This window comes from Myotis yumanensis, unplaced genomic scaffold (genome assembly GCF_028538775.1).
Source record: "Myotis yumanensis isolate MYYU_CA2020_CCGP unplaced genomic scaffold, mMyoYum1.0.hap1 SCAF_7, whole genome shotgun sequence".
NCBI lineage: Eukaryota > Metazoa > Chordata > Mammalia > Chiroptera > Vespertilionidae > Myotis > Myotis yumanensis.
Genome location: NW_027223758.1, coordinates 66,820,561 through 66,840,009, shown reverse-complemented (window position 1 = coordinate 66,840,009; position 19,449 = coordinate 66,820,561). Strand labels below are relative to the sequence as shown.

At 40.9% G+C, this 19,449-nt stretch overlaps 1 protein-coding gene across 4 annotated transcripts in view; it reads left to right on the top strand.

Moving 5' to 3' along the window:
- ARFGEF2 (ARF guanine nucleotide exchange factor 2) overlaps nucleotides 1-19,449 on the top strand; it is an 85,168-nt gene that overhangs the window by 34,070 nt on the left and 31,649 nt on the right. For all 4 annotated transcript variants that reach the window (XM_070420772.1, XM_070420774.1, XM_070420771.1 and 1 more), the window contains 14 exons: nucleotides 658-788; nucleotides 1,950-2,184; nucleotides 2,793-2,892; nucleotides 3,638-3,777; nucleotides 4,863-4,971; nucleotides 5,579-5,762; nucleotides 7,438-7,549; nucleotides 8,075-8,280; nucleotides 10,810-10,894; nucleotides 10,999-11,170; nucleotides 11,767-11,918; nucleotides 13,597-13,725; nucleotides 14,761-14,919; nucleotides 18,637-18,784. In XM_070420772.1, the coding sequence (XP_070276873.1) occupies nucleotides 658-788; nucleotides 1,950-2,184; nucleotides 2,793-2,892; nucleotides 3,638-3,777; nucleotides 4,863-4,971; nucleotides 5,579-5,762; nucleotides 7,438-7,549; nucleotides 8,075-8,280; nucleotides 10,810-10,894; nucleotides 10,999-11,170; nucleotides 11,767-11,918; nucleotides 13,597-13,725; nucleotides 14,761-14,919; nucleotides 18,637-18,784 (2,062 nt within the window). The remainder of the gene's footprint in view (nucleotides 1-657; nucleotides 789-1,949; nucleotides 2,185-2,792; nucleotides 2,893-3,637; nucleotides 3,778-4,862; nucleotides 4,972-5,578; nucleotides 5,763-7,437; nucleotides 7,550-8,074; nucleotides 8,281-10,809; nucleotides 10,895-10,998; nucleotides 11,171-11,766; nucleotides 11,919-13,596; nucleotides 13,726-14,760; nucleotides 14,920-18,636; nucleotides 18,785-19,449) is intronic.

Genomic DNA, 19,449 nt, shown 5'->3' with positions numbered 1-19,449 from the left:
TCTGTGCCCACTGTAAGCTGTCATTTTCTCGTTGAAACTGGACAATAGTGTTCATTCAGAGCCCTGCTAGTCTCTTAGGAGAAAGAGCCTGCCTTAATGATTGGTAGTAAGGTTATTTAGGTTTGCATTTGCATTTCTTGGAGAATTGCTTATTAATGTTTTTTACCAGTTTTTTATTTGAGATAAAGATTTCCATATTTCCTTAATGAATTATAAGAACTTACTGTATATTGAGAATATTAATCCTTGCCATAGGTTTCAAATATTTTTATTTTTAAATGTAGTTTACTTATTTAAAGAAGTTTATTTTAAAATACCTATCATATTTCTCATTTACCTTGCAATAGTATTCTTAGAAATACCTTTTTACCCAAGCTAATATAAATCATTACCTATATTTGTTTTAGTTTTTTTATGGTTTAATGTTTAAAATTGATCATTTTAAACCACCCATACTCACTTTTTGAAGGACAAGGAACACGGTTTTAGAATTGCCTTAATGACTCCCGCATAGCTCCTATTTTGCCATTTCTCCCCCCTCCATCCCTCACTTCTCCATTGAATAAATAAAATAATTGGCATTTCCATGAGATACTTATTTCTTATTTTTGAAAATAATTATCCTTTTGTCTTGACCTTTAATTTTTTTCTATTTAGGAATCAGACGCGCAAGGACATCAAGTGGCTGCTAGGTTCTCTCACATTCTGCAGAAGGATGCCTTCCTTGTGTTTCGCTCCCTTTGCAAGCTGTCCATGAAACCCCTTGGTGAAGGCCCCCCAGATCCAAAGTAAGCAGACAGTAGTTCTTGGCTGTCTATAACCCAGGTGATCCAGGAGGATCTCAGGGGTTCCAGGAAACCCAGTGCTTTGACCCCTGGCAGGAATTTATTAAGGATAGTTTTATAGCTCTTTAAATTCATGTGGTGCCTACAATCACTTCTTTCACAATGAATTGTCTCTGTGTCCCCTTCAACCAAGATTCTGCCCAATTTTGCCTTTTTGGTTTATATGCTAAAAATAATTACCTTGAACATGCATGCACCCTCTTTTTACTGACTATAATCAATTTAATGTACTAATGAGGGCAAGAGCAGGATATGAGCAAATCTCAGTTTCCTGCCCTGGTTGAAAACCTTTGTTGCATGGATACAGAACCAGATTCAAACCAGAGAAACCAACCTTTCTTTGTAGTACTGAGTGAACCACCACAAGGATGGAAGTACTGTGGAGTGTCCAAGCAGAGGCTTTGGAGGCAGAGAGAACTACTTTCAGTCCTGGCCCTTACACTTGAGACCAGCTCCACGGCTTGTAGAAGTTTCTGGAAAATGGGAATATGGAAAATCACCTTACAGGACCCATTTAATAAAATAATATAAAGCACAGGGCCTTGCACTTTGTAAGAGTTTTGTAGTCACTATCATTATCATCATTATTATTAGTCCATTAATAAGAACCTTCAACTCTTCTGTTGAGAATATAACCCTTAGGAAAATGGTTTATGGAAATTTCTCATTTCTTACCATCCCTGTGGGCGGAGTGAGGGGACACAAGGCAGGTGGATAAAGAGCACCATCTTCATTGTCTATGAAGGCCAGGTGTCTTAGGTTCCATGAATGAGGTGGTAAAAGTAATTGTTCTATCAGGTGAGTTGCAGAACCAGCTCTCCAGGGCCAGTTGACACTTACTTTGCTTCTGCTATGTCTACTTTATGGCAGGGGGGATGAAAAGAATAGAAGCTGGCAGTTCTTGTTTTCACAGGATCTGCAGGTTCCAAGAAGACCCATCTCCTGTCATCTCCCTTGTTCTCTTGACATGTAGGTGCTGTTGCTAGTTCTTAACTCATTGGCTTCTCAGAAAATTCTCACTGGTAGGAGTAAGGCCTTCTCGAGAAACATGATTTTTAAGTTTTATCTTTTAACCCCATCATTGTTCTTTGTTTTCTTTGCTAGGTCCCACGAGCTGCGCTCCAAGGTGGTTTCCCTGCAGCTGCTCCTCTCAGTGTTGCAGAACGCCGGCCCAGTCTTTAGGACTCACGAGATGTTCATCAATGCAATCAAGCAGTATCTCTGTGTGGCATTGTCCAAAAACGGCGTCTCTTCAGTGCCTGATGTCTTTGAGCTCTCTCTGGCCATTTTTCTTACTCTTCTTTCAAACTTTAAAATGCACTTGAAAATGCAGATAGAGGTACGGGCTCCAAATTAATTTTTTTTCATTTTGTACCAGATGGTTAACTGCTGGTGGCAGAGTCACCAAGAACTATAGTTACACAGTCTACTAGTTACCTTCCCCCCAAAGAACTTTTTGAATGAGTGAGGAGAGAAGAATACTTTTTCGTGAAAAGTTACTGCCCAAAAATCTTGTATTCCTTTCATTTTAACCAAAGGTTTAAATCGAGTGGTCTGTGTGCTAGGTTTAGCCCCCACAAATATGTTTGTTTAATCTAAATTATTTGAACTACCCTGAATTAGGTCCCAAGTAGAGAAATCAGATTCTACATGAAAATCCAGATTTCTGGTTTCTCTTGAAAAATCACGACAGCGGTCCTGCATTTCCATGTGGCAGCTTTAGGCGATGACTCGGGAGCAGCTGCTCCCTATGATGAGCCCGTGTTCCCCAGTTCCCCGTGCCCCTGCCCTCCAGCTGTTCCCACCCAGCCAGGGTTTCATTGGGATTCAGCAGCATGTGTACGCCTCTCTTCATCGTAAGATCTGCCTGTCCTCTAAAGTCTTTGAGGTTTTGAGCCCTAATTTAAACTATTAATCAGTGTCCTCCTTTTTCTTCATGTCACATAGGTCTTTTTCAAAGAGATTTTCCTGAACATTTTAGAAACATCAACAAGTTCTTTTGAGCACAGGTGGATGGTCATTCAGACTCTGACAAGGATCTGTGCAGGTATTTTCTCCCTGAGGGTGCACATCCCTTTGGCTAGCCCGGAACCTCTTGATGTGTTTATTTTCCAAAGTCCAGAGGAAGATCTTTAACTCCTCCTCTTTGAGTTTTAATGAAGTGCTGGGAAAATCATTACCTTATAGGCCAATGCTAACCTAATGACTAGACCCACCCCACCTCCTTTGGAGGATGAGCAACTCGGCCTCGTTGCCTGGGAAGTTGGGGTTTTTGCACTGTAAGTTCCACATCCTGAGAAACCCTCACATCCTGGAAAACTGGGATACTTGGTCACCCTGCCTATCAGCTGAATGTGCTTTTTTAGTCACAGGGTCCAAGGTATTGGTGCTGCCAACCCTTGATTGGGTGCTTAGGTAAATTTGGATTTACCTTACACAGTGACTGTAAAGCCAGCATCCTACTTGTCCAGCATCAAACATAACTTCGTAAGAATTACACAACTTAAAGTGGATCAGGCAATTATTACTCCTGTTGTGATGAAGAAAGTGAGCTTGGAAAGTTGGAATGAACTGCCTGAGATTTTAGGTAGTTGCCCAGGCCTGGAGAGAGGGTCTCCCATCTCTCTACTACTTAAGACATTCATTTCTTGTGTGTGACACTGTGGTATGTCCACTTGAGTTAACAATTCACTGGGAAAAATTTTTTAACAAAAGAACCTTATTCAATAAGAAAACATAACTGTTACTTATGTTCAATCACAATTTCTAATATCTGTCTGTTATTTTCCAAGATGCCCAGTGTGTTGTAGATATTTATGTCAACTACGACTGTGATTTAAATGCTGCTAACATTTTTGAGCGCCTCGTAAATGATTTATCCAAAATTGCTCAGGGAAGAAGTGGACATGAGCTGGGAATGACACCTCTGCAGGTAAAAATACTAAGAACACTCATTTATACTTAAAGTTCATTCATTTTGATAAACATTTATCAAGTGCCACCATGTGCCAGGCACTGTCCTTGCTGCTGGGAATACAAAACAAACGTGTATGTGCATGCACACAATTGCTGCCGTCACAACACTTATAAGCAGACAAGGAAGAAATAAGCTGCAGGGATGATAGAGAAGGAGTGTGGAGGTGTTGTCATTTTTAATGACGTCATCAGAGTTAGTCTCCCTGAGGAGGTGACATTTGAACTGACATTTGTAGGAAGCAAGTTCACTCTCAGTCATCTTTCCAGAGACCTTGTGAAAACAGGATCTCAGGCTCCAGTAAAGGCAGAAGAGATTGCCTCTTATCAGTGTGCCTGTAAAGAATAGGGTCCTTAACCTGGGGCCTCTAAATGAACTGTGAGAACATCTGTGAGCTGCCTGGAATTATGTGTAGAATTTGGTCTATGGCGTTTTTCCTAGAACATTCATATTGACATTAGATTTATAGAGAGATCTGTGCCACCTTAGATGCTGTTTTGATCCTAAAATATTTGTTTTTGTTTTAGATTATCTGCAGTTCACATTTAATTTTTTATTTAAGAAATGCTATTTAAAAAAACACACAACAGTGTTTTTATTGTAGAGTGAGCCTTAAAAGGGAATACATTTGTGAGTGTTTAGGAGATAAGAGTGTGTTCAGAATCACTAATTTGTTGCATAATACAAGATTTTTTTTGTCTTATTTTGAGATCACTGGTTTAACACCCTGGTTTTGTTTTTTTAAAGGAAAGTATTTTGAGTGTTTTTTCAAATTATACAAGCAATGAACTTCCTTTTAGAAATTCAGAAAGCACTGTTCATTTTAAGAAAACACACATCCAATATTTTTGCTGCTAGGATGTGTATAATGAATACCTTCAGAGATTTCCAGGGTTTTTACAATGAGCCCTTAATACTTAATTTCACCTGTTAACTTTCCCTTGTCAGTGGTTATCTTCTGTCCTCATAGAATTCTCTAAGAGCCCTATTGATATCTGCACTTAATTTATCTAAGTCTCTGTGCCATCACTTTTGTCCTTTAGGAGCTCAGTCTGAGGAAGAAAGGACTAGAGTGCCTCGTGTCCATTCTTAAGTGCATGGTGGAGTGGAGCAAAGACCTGTATGTGAATCCCAACCACCAGACCAGCCTTGGTGAGAAAGCGTTGCTGCCACCACCGCCTCCATTCACAATAGGCTACTTACGGCTATTGGAAAAAGTTGTCCTGTTATAATTGTCTTAGAATTAGCAAAAACACTTTAGTTTGCTAAATACCTATAGTATTTTAAAGGTTCCTCTTTTTAATCCATCTGGAATTTGGAAGAGGGATGTGTATGAGTTGTGCTCTAACTTCACTTTTCCAAATGGAGGACCAATTGTTCCAACATTTTTCATTAGTCTCCCTACCAATTTAAAGGTCCACCTTTATGACATACCATATTCTCTTGTGTGTATATGTCTGTTTCTGAATTTTCTATTCTGTTCTATTGATTTGTCTATTCTTGCACCAGTACAAGTGTCTTGACTGTTTTTTATCATTATACTTTTATGTGAATTTTAGAGTTAGCTTATCAAATTCCACAAAAATGTAAGTTTTTAAGTAAAGTATTAGAGTAATATCACGGTTTTATGCTTATGATCTTGACAGTGCAAACTTATTGTTATAGGTGTGGAAAAGGGAATTGCAGAGCCAGACCTGAGCTCAGCCATGTCTGTTTCCCTTCTGCTGATACGGTTTTCTTTTCTATTATGTCATTGCAGGTCAGGAGAGGCCCACAGATCAGGAAATGGGGGATGGGAAAGGTCTCGACATGGCGAGACGGAGCAGCGTGACCTCCATGGAATCCACGGTGTCCTCAGGGACCCAGACAACTATCCAGGATGATCCGGAGCAGTTTGAGGTCATCAAGCAACAGAAAGAAATCATTGAACATGGCATTGAGCTGTGAGTGTGGCTGCTACTCTAGCTGAATCTCTTGGGGCCTCTGACAAAGCCACATCTTCTCTGGGGACCTGGGGCTGGCTCCTCAAAGGGAAATGCCTGTTGCAGAGGCGAGTGCTGGCACTTGCAGCCGAGCCTGATTAAGCCAGCAGAGTGAGTGAGTTTTGTGTGTTAGAGAGAGAAATTTAATGGGTTTGTGTTTGATGCCTGCTCTTTTTTTTTCCTAATGAAAAAAAATTAAACCACTAGAAAATATAGTAGAGTATAAAGCAAGAATGTTAAAATTGCTCATAAAATTACTCCTAGAGGAAATCACCATTGGTAACATTTTTTCCAGCTATATATTATGAAAATTTTTAACATACAGAAAATTAACATCTGCCACATTAGTGTTACCTATGTATTTTTTTCTCCTGAACCATTTGAAAGTAATTTCAGCCCTACATCTTTGAAAACCATACCATTATCGTAACCACTGGTAAATCTTAATGTGTTTCTTTCTAGTCTTTTACACACAAAAATACATATGCGCACACTCATATCCTGTCCAGCTTCTGAGTGATTGAAGTGTAGATCTCTTCATTTCCTCTGTCACCATCCCTACATCCTTCAAAAGTAATCTTTTTGAAAACTTAAATCAGGTCTTATCACTCCCCTGCCTAAAGTCATTCCAGGTTTTCCATTTTCTCATCCCAGCCTGACCCAGCCTCTGGCCCATCTCACTGACCTCATTTCTCGATAATCTCATCTCCTGCCAATACCCCTGAATCACATAATCGTTTCAGTCCTTTAAATACTTCCAGGTGTTTTTGTTTTCATACCCCCTGATTGGGATACTCTTGTGTCTTTTTCATCCTTTGGACTTGGCAAAACACGTCTTCCTCAAAGTGGCCTTCTGTAACCACACTATCTAACAGGTCCCAAGTTGTTCTCTGTTCCTGCACCCAATTCATCTTCCTTCACAGCCCCTGCTACAGTTTGTGCTTATATGTAATGTCATTCTCTCCCGTGCACAGCCCGGTAAATAAGTTGAATTTATACCTTAGTGGAAAGTTTGCCTGCCTTTAACAGGAAATACACAAAAGCAGTCTAGAGCTTTTGTAGTGGCTCCTATGGACATCAGAGATCCAGGCTACTCTTAGCTTTCTGCTTCACCAGCCTTAACACAATTTGCATCTTCATTGTTGCCTCATGGTTTAAGATGACTGCTGGAGCACTAGCCATCACACATATATTCTGGGGAAGAAGATGGGGAGGGCAAAAAGAGTATACCTCCCAATCAAGTTGGCTTTGTTTAAGGAGCCTTCCTAGAAAGTACCCATAACACTTCTGCTCAAATCCTCACTGACTAGAACTTTATCACATGGCTGTACTTTGTTTAAGGGAGGCAAGGAAATGTAGTTTTTATTTCAAGGAGTTGTGTCCCCAGATAAACATCTTGGGTTTTGTGAATGTTGGAGAAGGGGAGTACGGATATTGGTGGCAACCAACAGACTGCTGTATAGCTAGGTGAGAAATTGAAGATGGAATTCAGAAACCTGCCAGGATACACAGGACCTTCCTAGCTGATATATGATGGCTTGTTCATGGTGTTATTGTAACCTACCTCAAATGCCAGGTATTTCTATCCTTTAGATTTTCAAATGAGCAATCCGTGTCCCATCTCTTCTTAAAACAGGTTCAACAAGAAACCCAAGAGAGGAATCCAGTTTCTCCAGGAGCAGAGCATGCTGGGAACATCAGTTGAAGAGATTGCCCAATTCCTGCACCAGGAGGAGCGTCTCGATTCTGTAAGACTGGGAGTTGAGCACTTGCAAGTGGGTTCTATCAAGTGACACTAAGACCATACCAGGTTTTAACATAGAGATTGTCCGACCCTGAGTGCAGTGGCTATTGTCCACACGCCTGCTTATAGCAGCCCTACTCTTCCCTTTGGCCAGTGATGCAAAAAGCTCTTTGAAGGGAATAAACTAACCTCCTGACAGGTGGTTGTGTATTTGGTGGCACAGTATCAGAGCTAGAAGTATGCCTTCACTGCTAGAAACTATATTATCTGCCACTAACCTCCCTCCCTAGTGCCCCCCATCATTTCTCCCGTTTTAAGTCTCATGTGCTTCCTTCTCCTCTTTTGTGGCAGGACAGACTGACCTGGAATTGTTGGGTGGGCGGACAGTTCAGGGAATCACCTAGCTTCTAGCAGTTTATCTTGTCTTGAGTGTCCTGAACTGGGCACTCTGCCTCCCCACTTTGAAGTGTCTTTCGTTGCACATTCATATTTGACAATTTCTAGATGTAAGTGAATGCGTGTGTTTCAGACCCAAGTAGGTGATTTCCTGGGAGACAGCACGAGGTTCAACAAGGAGGTGATGTATGCCTATGTGGACCAACTTGACTTCTGTGAAAAGGAGTTTGTCTCAGCCCTGCGGACATTTCTAGAAGGTTTCCGCCTACCTGGGGAAGCCCAGAAGATTGATCGGTTAATGGAAAAATTTGCCGCAAGATACATAGAGTGCAATCAGGGGTGAGCATCATATTTAAATCCCTTGTACGTCATCTTTTTGCCTACATCAGAGCACTAATCTTAGTTTGGTTGGGGGTGGAGTGTAATCTTTCTAAGTCTATGCCAAACAACTAAAATTTCTGTTCACCATGTGCCAGACACTGTACTGAGGGATTATCTCGTGTAAGGCCTCAGAGCAACTGTTTATGTCCCCTTTTACAGACAGTGAGATTGAGACCTGAGAGGCTAAATAACTTGCCCAAGATCCCAGCTAGAGCCCACGCTGTTAATTATGATAAGAGAGTATTATGGTTTGAGAGGAAGCACTTGGTCACCTCTTCCCTAATCAAAAATAACTCCCTGATTTAATATATGGGATAGATCTCAGGATTTTAGTTTTTCTTTAATTACATACTGATGAGCAGGTTACAAAAAATGGCTCTGTAACTAATAAAACCCATCTAAGTGCGTGATTCCATATTAGGGCCGTTTTTCATAGGTAGTTCATGTTTTTTGTAGAAAGTGAAATTGAAAAGAGAACTGACCTTTATTAAACACCTGCTATGTGTCAGCCAGGCCATGAGTTTTACATGCATTACATTTAATTCATGGTAAGTCTGGGAGTGGTATCCCCATTTTACAGATGAGGAAACACACTCTGGGACATTGAGCAACCTGTCCAAAAGTAATCAGCTAGTAAATAGTCAGAGCCAGGGTTCAATATGGGTTTGCCTCAATCAAAGCTCACGCTTTTTCCACTGAACATGAAGTTACTAGGGTAAAAATGTCTGGATATACTGTAAAAATGATGTGGAATTGTTCAGTAGAAACATGTTGATAACAGTTTTGTCTCTTTAATCAGCTTGGTTTTCATATTAATTGGTTCCAGTCCTGCAGGTGTACAGCAAGCTGTCCCCAGGAGATGGCATGGTCAGCAAAGGAAGCATCTGGTCATTCTAACTAAATGGATGCTAGAACTTGCTGTGAAGACATAATTAGATGTTATTTACTTCAATATATAGGCACACCAAAAGTATTTGCTCACTTGTGTCTCTGTGTCACATTTGGATAATTACAGTATTTCTAACTTTTTCATTATTAGTATATTTGTTACTGTAATCTGTGATTAGTGATCTTTGCTGTTACTATTGCAATTGTTTTGGGGAAGCACAAACCGCACCCATATAAGATGGTGTACTTAATAAATGTGTGTGTTCTGGCTGCTCTGCCAACTGGCTGTTCCCTCGTCTCTCTCCCTCTCCTCAGGCCTCTCTTCTCTGAGACACAACAATATTGAAATTAGTCCAATTAATAACCCTACAGTGGCCTCTTAAGTTTTCATGTGAAAAGGAGAGTCTCACATCTCTCACATTAAACCAAAAGCTAGAAATGATTGAACTTAGTGAGGAAGGCATGTCAGAAGTTGAGATAGGCTGTAAACTAGGCCTCTTGCACCAAACAATTAGCTAAGAAATTGCCACAGCCACCCCAACCGTCAGCAACAACCATTCTGATCAGTTAGCAGCCATTGACATCTAGCAAAAAGATTATATCTCACTGCAGACTTAGACAATGGCTAGTATTTTTAGCAATGAAGTATTTTTAATTAAGGTATATACATTTTTTTGACATAATGCTATTGCACACTTAATAAATTTCTATAGTGTAAATATAACTTTCATATGCATTTGGAAACCATGTGACTTGCTTTATTGCAATGTTCACTTGATTGTGGTGGTCTGGAACCAAACCTATTATATCTCTGAGGTATGCATGTATTTCCTGTGTGGACCTGGAGACCTTGGTCTGTTTCTCTTAATCAGTAAATATGTGGCCCAATTAAATTTCACATTAGAATGCAGATCTTTTGTGTGTTCTTCAGAATTTCTCCTTTTCCTATTGGGAGCAGTTGGGCAGACCAGTTTTTTCTAGCTTTAGCCTCACCTATTATGAAACTGTGCATCTACCAGTTTTTGTCCTTTTTTCCTTGCATAAGACAAAAACAGTCAGACATCACCGGCATAATGTTTAGAACACACAAATATTTCTACTGTTAAATATTACAGTGGGTAATGTAAGCTGTAAATTGTTAATAACTGGACAGCAGTTTTAGTCAGCTTTCTACCCAGTGCCCAGCACAAAGTGCATGCTGACAGTAAGAGGACCAGCACGAGGCAAGCGAGGCACTAAGGGTGCTCCCTAGAAGAGACCTCACTCTCAGGGTCTAGTACTGCAGGGTTGACACCCAGGAGTGAGGGTGCCTCGCTTGCTTCAACCTACTCTCTGGAGGATACTTGGGGATCTTCTTAAAAAACTGACTTGAAACTGTTTTATTCAAAGAAATCCAAAGCTGACACATTCTTAACTACCTTTCTCTACACTCTGGGTCGTTAATTATCAATCAGTGATGATGAAAGCATGAAACTCTTTACTCATTTGGCATCACATGGAGCAGTCAGCCTGCTTTCAGTGAAGCATGTCCCCATCAGCACTGGACCGTCCCAGCCTCATCTCTATGCGTGTTCTGACATCTGGAATCTTTTCTTCCAGGCAAACACTTTTTGCTAGTGCTGACACTGCGTACGTCCTAGCATATTCGATTATTATGCTAACTACAGACTTGCACAGCCCTCAGGTACAATATGTTAATGATTTATATGTTATGGTAGCTAAATAAGTAGCTTTATTTGGGCCATTGGATATTTTCTAAATGGTTTTTGAAATTTTTTTAAATTATAGGTAAAAAATAAAATGACAAAAGAACAGTATATTAAAATGAATCGGGGCATCAATGACAGTAAAGATCTACCAGAAGAATATCTCTCAAGCATCTATGAAGAGATAGAAGGCAAGAAAATTGCAATGAAAGAAACAAAAGAGCACACGATTGCAACCAAATCTACTAAGCAGAGTAAGGTCTAATGGCAAACTTTATATTCACTACAATTTTCAAGTGTATCAGAATGCATGATTAAGCTAATTTTATGGATGATAATGTTAATTTGCATATATAGATAACGGAATAAGAAATGTGGTTAAATTAATTATTAGGATTATGTTGGTTCTCTCATATCACCATCTTCTTGCTAGCCTTGTGATTAGATTCAAGAGAGAATTTAAAATAAATAATCTGAATTGCTCCCCAAAAATGTTCCTTAAAACTTTGCTTTAATACCAGTGGTGATTTTGCTGACCTTGATTAGAATTCTGTTAGTTAAGGCCGTTTTGAAGCTACCCATGTCTTTGTTTGCGAGGCAGCAGAGTGTAGTGGTTTATAGTGCAGGCTCCAGAGCCACTCAAGTCCCAGCTGTACTACTTACTAGCTGTGTGACCCTGGGTAAGTTACTTAACACTCTGTGCCTCGTTGTATGATGACAGTATTTCTAACAGACTCATGGGGTGGTTGGGAGGATTTGTGAATTAGTCATTATAAATCTTTTGAAGCAGTGCCTGGCACTTAGCAAGCACTCAGTGAGTCTTAGCTCTTATTCTCTTATATCTCTGTAGATGTAGCTAGTGAAAAGCAGCGACGGCTGCTGTACAATTTGGAGATGGAACAAATGGCTAAAACAGCCAAAGCTCTGATGGAGGCTGTGAGCCACGCCAAAGCCCCATTTACGAGTGCCACTCACTTGGACCACGTCCGGCCAATGTTCAAAGTGAGTATCCTGAGAAGTTAGGACGTGGCTAACCCCATTTCTGGAGTTAACCAGCAGGAAGCTAACCAGCGAGTGTATAATGATGAAGAGATTGAGGAGAGGAAAGGCCAAGTCTGGGAATTGCTTTTTACATAGTAACTGAGGTGAATCCTTTCTAGAAGCCCTTTGATGATGCTGGGGATGTGCCAGCATCAGCCAAAAGCATAGGCTCTGCAGTCAGAATGTCTGGGTTGGAGCCCTGTCTTTGCCACTTTAGTTTTTGTTGTTGTTTTTTAATTGAATTTATTGAGGTGACACTGATTAACAAAATAAAGACAGATTTCAGGTGCACAATTCTACAGCACATCATCTGTACGCTATATTGAGTGTTCACCACCCCAATCAAGTTTCCATCCATCATCATGTATCCCCACTATACCCTCCTCCACTTCCCTCTACCCCAAGCCTTTGCCACTTTGTAGCTCTGTGACCTTGGTCAGTTACTCAGCCTCTCTCTGTTCATCATCTATAAAATGGGGACAAATACAGGGTTGCTACTAGAATTTAATGAATTAATAATTATTCAGGCAAAAGAGATCGTTTTATTGTAATAGCTCATCTCAGTGGCCTCAGGGTTAGTTTATCAGATGAAAGTAGGTGGAAGTAAAACACCATACCCTGAGGCCTCTCTATTTTTAAAATGTCTAAAAAAGAAACACGCCCTAACCGGTTTGGCTCAGTGGATAGAGCGGTTTGGCTCAGTGGATAGAGCGTCAGCATATTCGATTCCGGTCAAGGGCATGTACCTTGGTTGCAGGCACATCCCCAGTGGGGGGTGTGCAGGAGGCAGCTGATCGATGTTTCTCTCCCATCGATGTTTCAAATTCTCTATCCCTCTCCCTTCCTCTCTGTAAAAAATCATTAAAATATATATTTTTTAAAATAAAAAAGAACCCTGACCGGTTTGGCTCAGTGGATAGAGCGACGGCCTGCAGACTGAAGGGTCCCGGGTTCGATTCCAGTCAAGGGCATGTACCTTGGTTGCGGGCACATCCCCAGTAGGGGGTGTGCAGGAGGCAGCTGATCAATGTTTCTCTCTCATCGATGTTTCTAACTCTCTATTCCTCTCCCTTCCTCTCTGTAAAAAATCAATAAAATATATTTTTTTTAATTAAAAAATAAAATAAAATAAAAAAGAAACACGATCTAATGCTACATAGTTTATCAATTCTAGATTTTTGTGAGCTTTTCTTTTCAGGGAGTTCACAAGAAAATTAGAGGACAAGTAAAGTCGAAATAATTGAATTAGGACTCTTTTTAATTAACTAAGTTATAGGAGATAAGTTGCCTATAGGTTTTATTTTGCATGCTAACCTCTGATTGGTAATGCTGCCTGTTGCACTGTGGGATCTGATTGATTAGTGATGTCTTCCGTGAGCACAGGTAGGCGTAGTGGTGACACACTAGCCACATAGTTACCATCCTTTCTTTTGATCTGTACATATAGTATATGGCATCTCTATAGTGACAGCTTTGACCACAGTTTAGGAGGAACTGTTTTATATTGTAACTGAAATAGATTGAAATAAAAATAGCAGTGAATTTGTCATCCTGGCTGTGCTCATAACTAACAGTATGGCCTGTAAGTGCTCTTCCCACTGAAATTCTAGACATTATTGAAACCTTCCTTCCTTGGTAGCTGGTGTGGACGCCGCTGTTGGCAGCCTACAGCATTGGACTGCAGAACTGTGATGACACTGAAGTGGCCTCCCTGTGTTTGGAGGGCATCCGCTGTGCAATCCGGATCGCCTGCATCTTTGGAATGCAGGTGGGTGTAAGTTAGCAAAGCTCCAGAGAGGCTGGTAGGCTGTGTTCTTTTAGATTTGGCAAAACCTAGAAACTATCAGGCATTTCCAATTAGCCAAAAAAATCTCAGCAAACTCCTTACTTGTGCCCACTGAGAAGCAGCCCACAGATTTGTGCTAACAACTGCCTCATTAGGAGGAGAAATGGAGGTTTGGGTTAAAGCTCTCTGAAAGGTTTTACGGTTGAAAAACTTTCTTTGAAAGTTCAGGCTACTTGATTGGATTTGGTCTGCCTAACTTGCCTTCCCTGGTGCTTAAAAATCAGCTTTTATTATAATTCCCTCATTTCCCGGTCTTCTCTGGGGGCAGCAAATAGTTCAGTAGGAAATGAATATGTCTGTAAACTTTTTGAATCTTGGAAGATTCTAGCAAATAAAATTTAATTTTCAAACTGTTATGAAATGAGGACATTGTCAATCCCATTCATTTTCTAAGTAAGAATTTGCATCCATTTATTTTTAAAAACTCAATCTTCTGTTCCCATTTATTTTACAGTTAAACATTTTCTTTTGTACCAAGACCATAGGCTTTGACATCAGGCAGTCTGGGTTTCACTACCCCGCTCTGCCTTTTCTCTAGCCATGTGACATTGGCCCAGCTAACTTCTCTCTAAGACACCTTGTATTTCCTCATTTGTAAACCTGAAAAAAAATAGACCTACCTTACAGGATTGTTACAGATCCTAGAATTTAAGGGATAATGTTAGCATTCAGCAGATTCCTCCTCTTCTTCCTCCAAAGGGAATGGAACAGGAACATAAGTGTGAGGTCATTTGAAAAGGAGAGGGCTAGTTCTCAAGCATGTGGTGTGTGGGAGCCTCAGTGGGATGTTCTGATAGTAGGAAGACACCAGCATGGAATAACTGGCATGTTAATGTGCCTGAAGCCTGTCGTGTGTACAGAAGGTATCAGAGAAGCCCAGTGCACCAGCCCCATAGATGTGAAGACGGTCATGCTCAGGGTGGGATCTCAATGTTCTCTCCTGGGCTTCCATTACAGCTGGAACGAGATGCCTATGTTCAGGCTCTTGCTCGCTTCTCCCTGCTGACAGCCAGCTCCAGCATCACAGAAATGAAGCAGAAAAACATTGACACCATAAAGACGCTTATCACAGTGGCTCACACTGACGGCAACTACCTTGGGAATTCCTGGCACGAGGTGTGTGTCTCTCTGAAAGCCTGGTAATTGCCTTTTTTTAGTTAAGGTGACTACCGCATTCCTTTATTCAGTGTCAGTTTCTCTTTGGTCACTTTCAGTTTTCTTGAAGTCGAGCCTAACTTTAACTCTGGGTTTTCTCTTACCCACAAATACCTCATATATCTAAAGGTCAACCTCTGGGGCTGTGGTGAGGGAAATGATTTTGTTCAGATGCACCACCTCATGAGGTGATCTTACACCCCATGACCAGTGTCCTCACATAGTGCACTTCTATTGTGGCAGCTTTGCTCCACATGAATGCCACTTTCCCCAAGTCCTTACACACCTCCTGGGAGGTCTCACCGTCAGTGAGTAGATTTAGGACAAAGGTAGGAGCCTAATGTATTTCCCAGTTACCGCTTTAAAAAACAGTCAGCATATACAATGAGCCATTAGGGAAATTGCTAGTGGGTTCAAATGTGCTTGTAAGGTCATCGAAATTTTAGTTCTAAGGAAAAGATTGGAGTAGAAACAGCCTAGATGTTCCAACAATGAGAGATTGCTCTTTTTTAAAAAAGTGTGGTACACCAGTTCTTTGACTGTTACATAGCCATTTAAAATGATGTTGCGGAAAGGAGAGACAACCAGACATGCACAACCAGTCACATATTCCCAAAATTCAAACCTAAATCAATTCGAGCCTCCACTGCAGTCACAGGAAATACAGGAGACAGAGAAGCACAGTAAATGATGATAATGAGAATGCAGTCTGCAGATTAGGATATGATAGACCCTCAGTGCAAACGAGCAGGTTCTTCAACAAATAACTTTCAAGAAAAATAGTAGATGAAGTGGGGGACCTATCGATTAAAGAGACTTTAGAGAAGAAAGATAAAGATGTTATTAGAAACTAATACTGAGGATATCAAAAAGTCATAATAAAACACTGTGAGACGTCATCCCTTGTGCCAAACATACAAAGAGAATGAGGCTTAAAAGAATAAAAATGTTAACATCCTGCCCTAGCCGGTTTTGCTCAGTGGAAGAGTGTTGGCCCTCGGACTAGGGTCACAGGTTCGATTCTGGTCAAGGGCACACACCTTGGATACAAGTCGGGGTACATGCAGGAGGCAACCAATCAATGTGTCACTCTCACATCGATGTTTTTCCTCTTTGTCTCTCCCCCTCTCTTCCACTTTCTCTAAAAATCAGTGGAAAAAATATCCTCTGGTGAGGGTTAACCAAAAAAATGTTAACATCCCCACCCCCCGGCCAGTGTGGCTCAGTGGCTGAGCATTGATCTGTGAACCAGGAGATCACAGTTCGATTCCTGATCAGAGCACATACCTGGGTTGCAGGCTCGATCCCCAGTAGGAGGCAAGCAGGAGGCAGCCAATGAATGTTTGGCATCAGGCAATCTGGATTTCTCTTCCTTCTGTGCCAATTAATTGTCATCATTAATGTTTCTGTCTCTTCCTCTCTGAAACCAATAAATATATATATAAAAAATTAAATTAAAAATGTTAATATTCTGAGTGATAGAATTATAAAGGTGATTTATTTTTTTCCCCTTAAATGCTATTTTCATATTTCTCTACCATGTACACATGTTACTTTTTGTCCTGAGAGAAAAGTATTAAGAAGAGAGACGAGAATATTGAGTGGTGGGGACTATGGTGGGGATTGCTATTAGCCTCCTCCCCCACCCAGGGATTGAGTAGTTACGGGAAACGGCCTGGAGTCAGACTGCTAGGGTCTGATCTGGACATCCACCTCTGCCTGCCTGTAGGGCATGGTGGTTACTTCATCTTGAAACCTCACCTTCTTCCTCTCTACAACCTTCACAGTGTTGTTGTAAGGATGAAAGTAGTTAATATGCACAAAAGGGCTTAGAACTGTATTGTTAGTTATTATCATGATCATCATGGCACAGACCTTTGTCCCTTTTCACCCATCCTTTCCTTCCTCTATACAACTCTGGAGTGTTTCATGTTAGAAAAGATGAAGGATGGGTGTTTTGCTTTTTATAAGTTGGGTACCTTTTTAAAGAAATAATTTCCTGCTCTGGCCGGGTAGTTCAGTTGGTTAGAGCATTATCCCGATGTGCCAGGGTTGTGGGTTCAATCCTCTATCCCCAGACAGCACACGTGCAAGAAGTAACTAATGAATGCATGGATAGGTGGAACAGCAAATTAATGTTTCTCTCTTTCTCTTTCTCTCCCTCCCTCCCTTCCTTTCTCTCTCTTTAAATAAAAAATTAATTAAAAAATAATTTCCTGTCTTCTGAGGTGTCTTAATACCTAGTGAATTAATGAATAGTTGCTTTCTCTCCTACAATTATTTTTTTAACCTGGGAGGTATGATCCATGTGGGGTTTCTACTGGTTGTCAAGCATTTGCAGCACCTGGAAATATTAAAAATGAATTAACCACCTATTTGATGGTCAGAAACCTTGAGAAATCAGGTTAGAGCCAATAAATTTTTGGCCACAAGTATTCACATACTTGAGATTCTAGCTATCCCCAGCTTCTGGAAGGGGGATTGGGGGCATTAATAGTTTACTAGTAATAATTTAGTAGTATGCTGTGTGGACCAACCAGGGAATGGCTTTCTTTGGTAGAATTAAGTACCTTTCTCAGTCAAGGGGAAGATAGTTTATAAGTAAAGATACTCAGCAGTGCTCAGTGGCAGAGTGGAGCCCTGTCCTCTGGGATTGGATTGTAAGATCAGTATGAAAAGCAAAACTCAGCTTTATTCAGAAGTTCCCATGAAAATTCCTTAGGAGGGCTTTATCTGGAGATGTGTGCACCATCCTTCAGTGAGTTTCATGAGGCTAGCTTTCCCTCCAGGAGAACCTGAAACGCATTTCTTTCTTTAGGTAAGCTCCAGGTGAGAGAGGCTTGGGTGTAGGTATGCGATCTCAAGTACCAGAACCACCCACAGGGCTGGAAGACACTCTTTTCTCCCACTGCATGTCCATTCTAGGGCACATGTTCATTCATTCAGTTAACCAAGTAATAGTTGCCAACTATTTTTAAGTGCTGGGAATTCAGCAGTGAACAAGACGGAGTTAATGCCCTGTTGGCACTTAAGACAGAGAACAAACAAATAATTATATGATATAATGTTAGAAAGTATGTGACTAGGGGAAGGTGTGTGATCTTGGGGTGGTCAAAGGAGGTGTCTCTAAGGAAACATGCCTAAGCTGAGAATCTAAGGAGTGAGCCAAGGGGAAGAGTATAACCAGGCATAAGAAACAGCAAGTGCAAAGGCCCTGGGGTAGGACTAGATATGTCAAGTTAAAGGAACAGCAGGGAGGCTAGTGAATTGTGTAGAGTAGAAAGGAGGTGGGGTGGCTAAGTCAGAATAGATGGTGCACTTATTGAGTGGCATGGTGGATGGAATCTCCTTCTCTAGTCAAATACCTTTTTTTCTGTCTTGAGCACTTACTAAATTTGCATAAACATTTATATGGCATAACTTCCGTTGTACCAGCTTTTATTTTGCTCATTTTCTCTTTCTCTTTTTAATAGTTTGTTGTTGTTTTTTAAGTGAAATCTGTTGTCCAGACCTACATTCTGGGATTAGGGAGTCCCTCCCCCCCCCCCCAACACCCTCAGATTTTATTCTCACCTGAAAAGCTGTGTGTTTCAAAGGACTCTTTAATGACTAATTTAATATCACACTAATTTAGGCTATAAAATGAGACCTCATTTCTTCATGCCTTCTTTTCATTAGATCTTGAAGTGTATCAGCCAACTAGAGCTCGCTCAGCTCATAGGAACCGGTGTGAAGACCCGCTACCTGTCTGGGTCTGGGCGTGAAAGAGAGGGGAGCCTGAAGGGCCACACGTTGGTGGGAGAAGAGTTCATGGGCCTTGGTCTCGGTAAGACTCCAGGCCCCACAGCTGGCCATCACGGACTCTCAAGTTAACCAAAATGAAACACTTTTTGTCTCATCAGGACTGTCTCATAAACCGTCTCTTCCTTCTGTGCCAGCTGACAGTATGTTTACTAATGCAAGTGCTGCTTCAGCAGTCTTAATTGTCATGAAACTGTCAAGTAATGCAATTTTATCAAAATCAGCAGGGTGCATTCTTTTCTCTACATACTAGTACATAAAACTGTACTGGGAGGAAAAGCCACTTGCTTTAGAAAGGCTACAGCTTTGGTACCTCCTATTAGAGGAGTGGGTATGTGTATCTCTAGATTTTAAAAGGTGGAGTCAACCTCTCTTCCATGTTCATTTGGGGGGCTTTTTAAAATGGTATTCTTATGAGAATAGAATTATGTCTGGCTATATGTTGGATTGAGAGGCTCCTGTCAGTAATATAACACAATAATAATAGTAAATAGGGCAAACAGATATGCAAGCCACACTCTCTAAGTTCTCAGTGAGATTGGGACTATTATCCCATTTTGTAAGTGAGGAACGTTGAGGTACAGAGGATAGAGTGAGGTACAAAGCCACCCTGCAGACAAGTGGCAGAGGCAAGTTCAAACCCAGGCCATCTGATTGCAGAGAGCAGGCTCCTAGGTCCCACAAACAGTG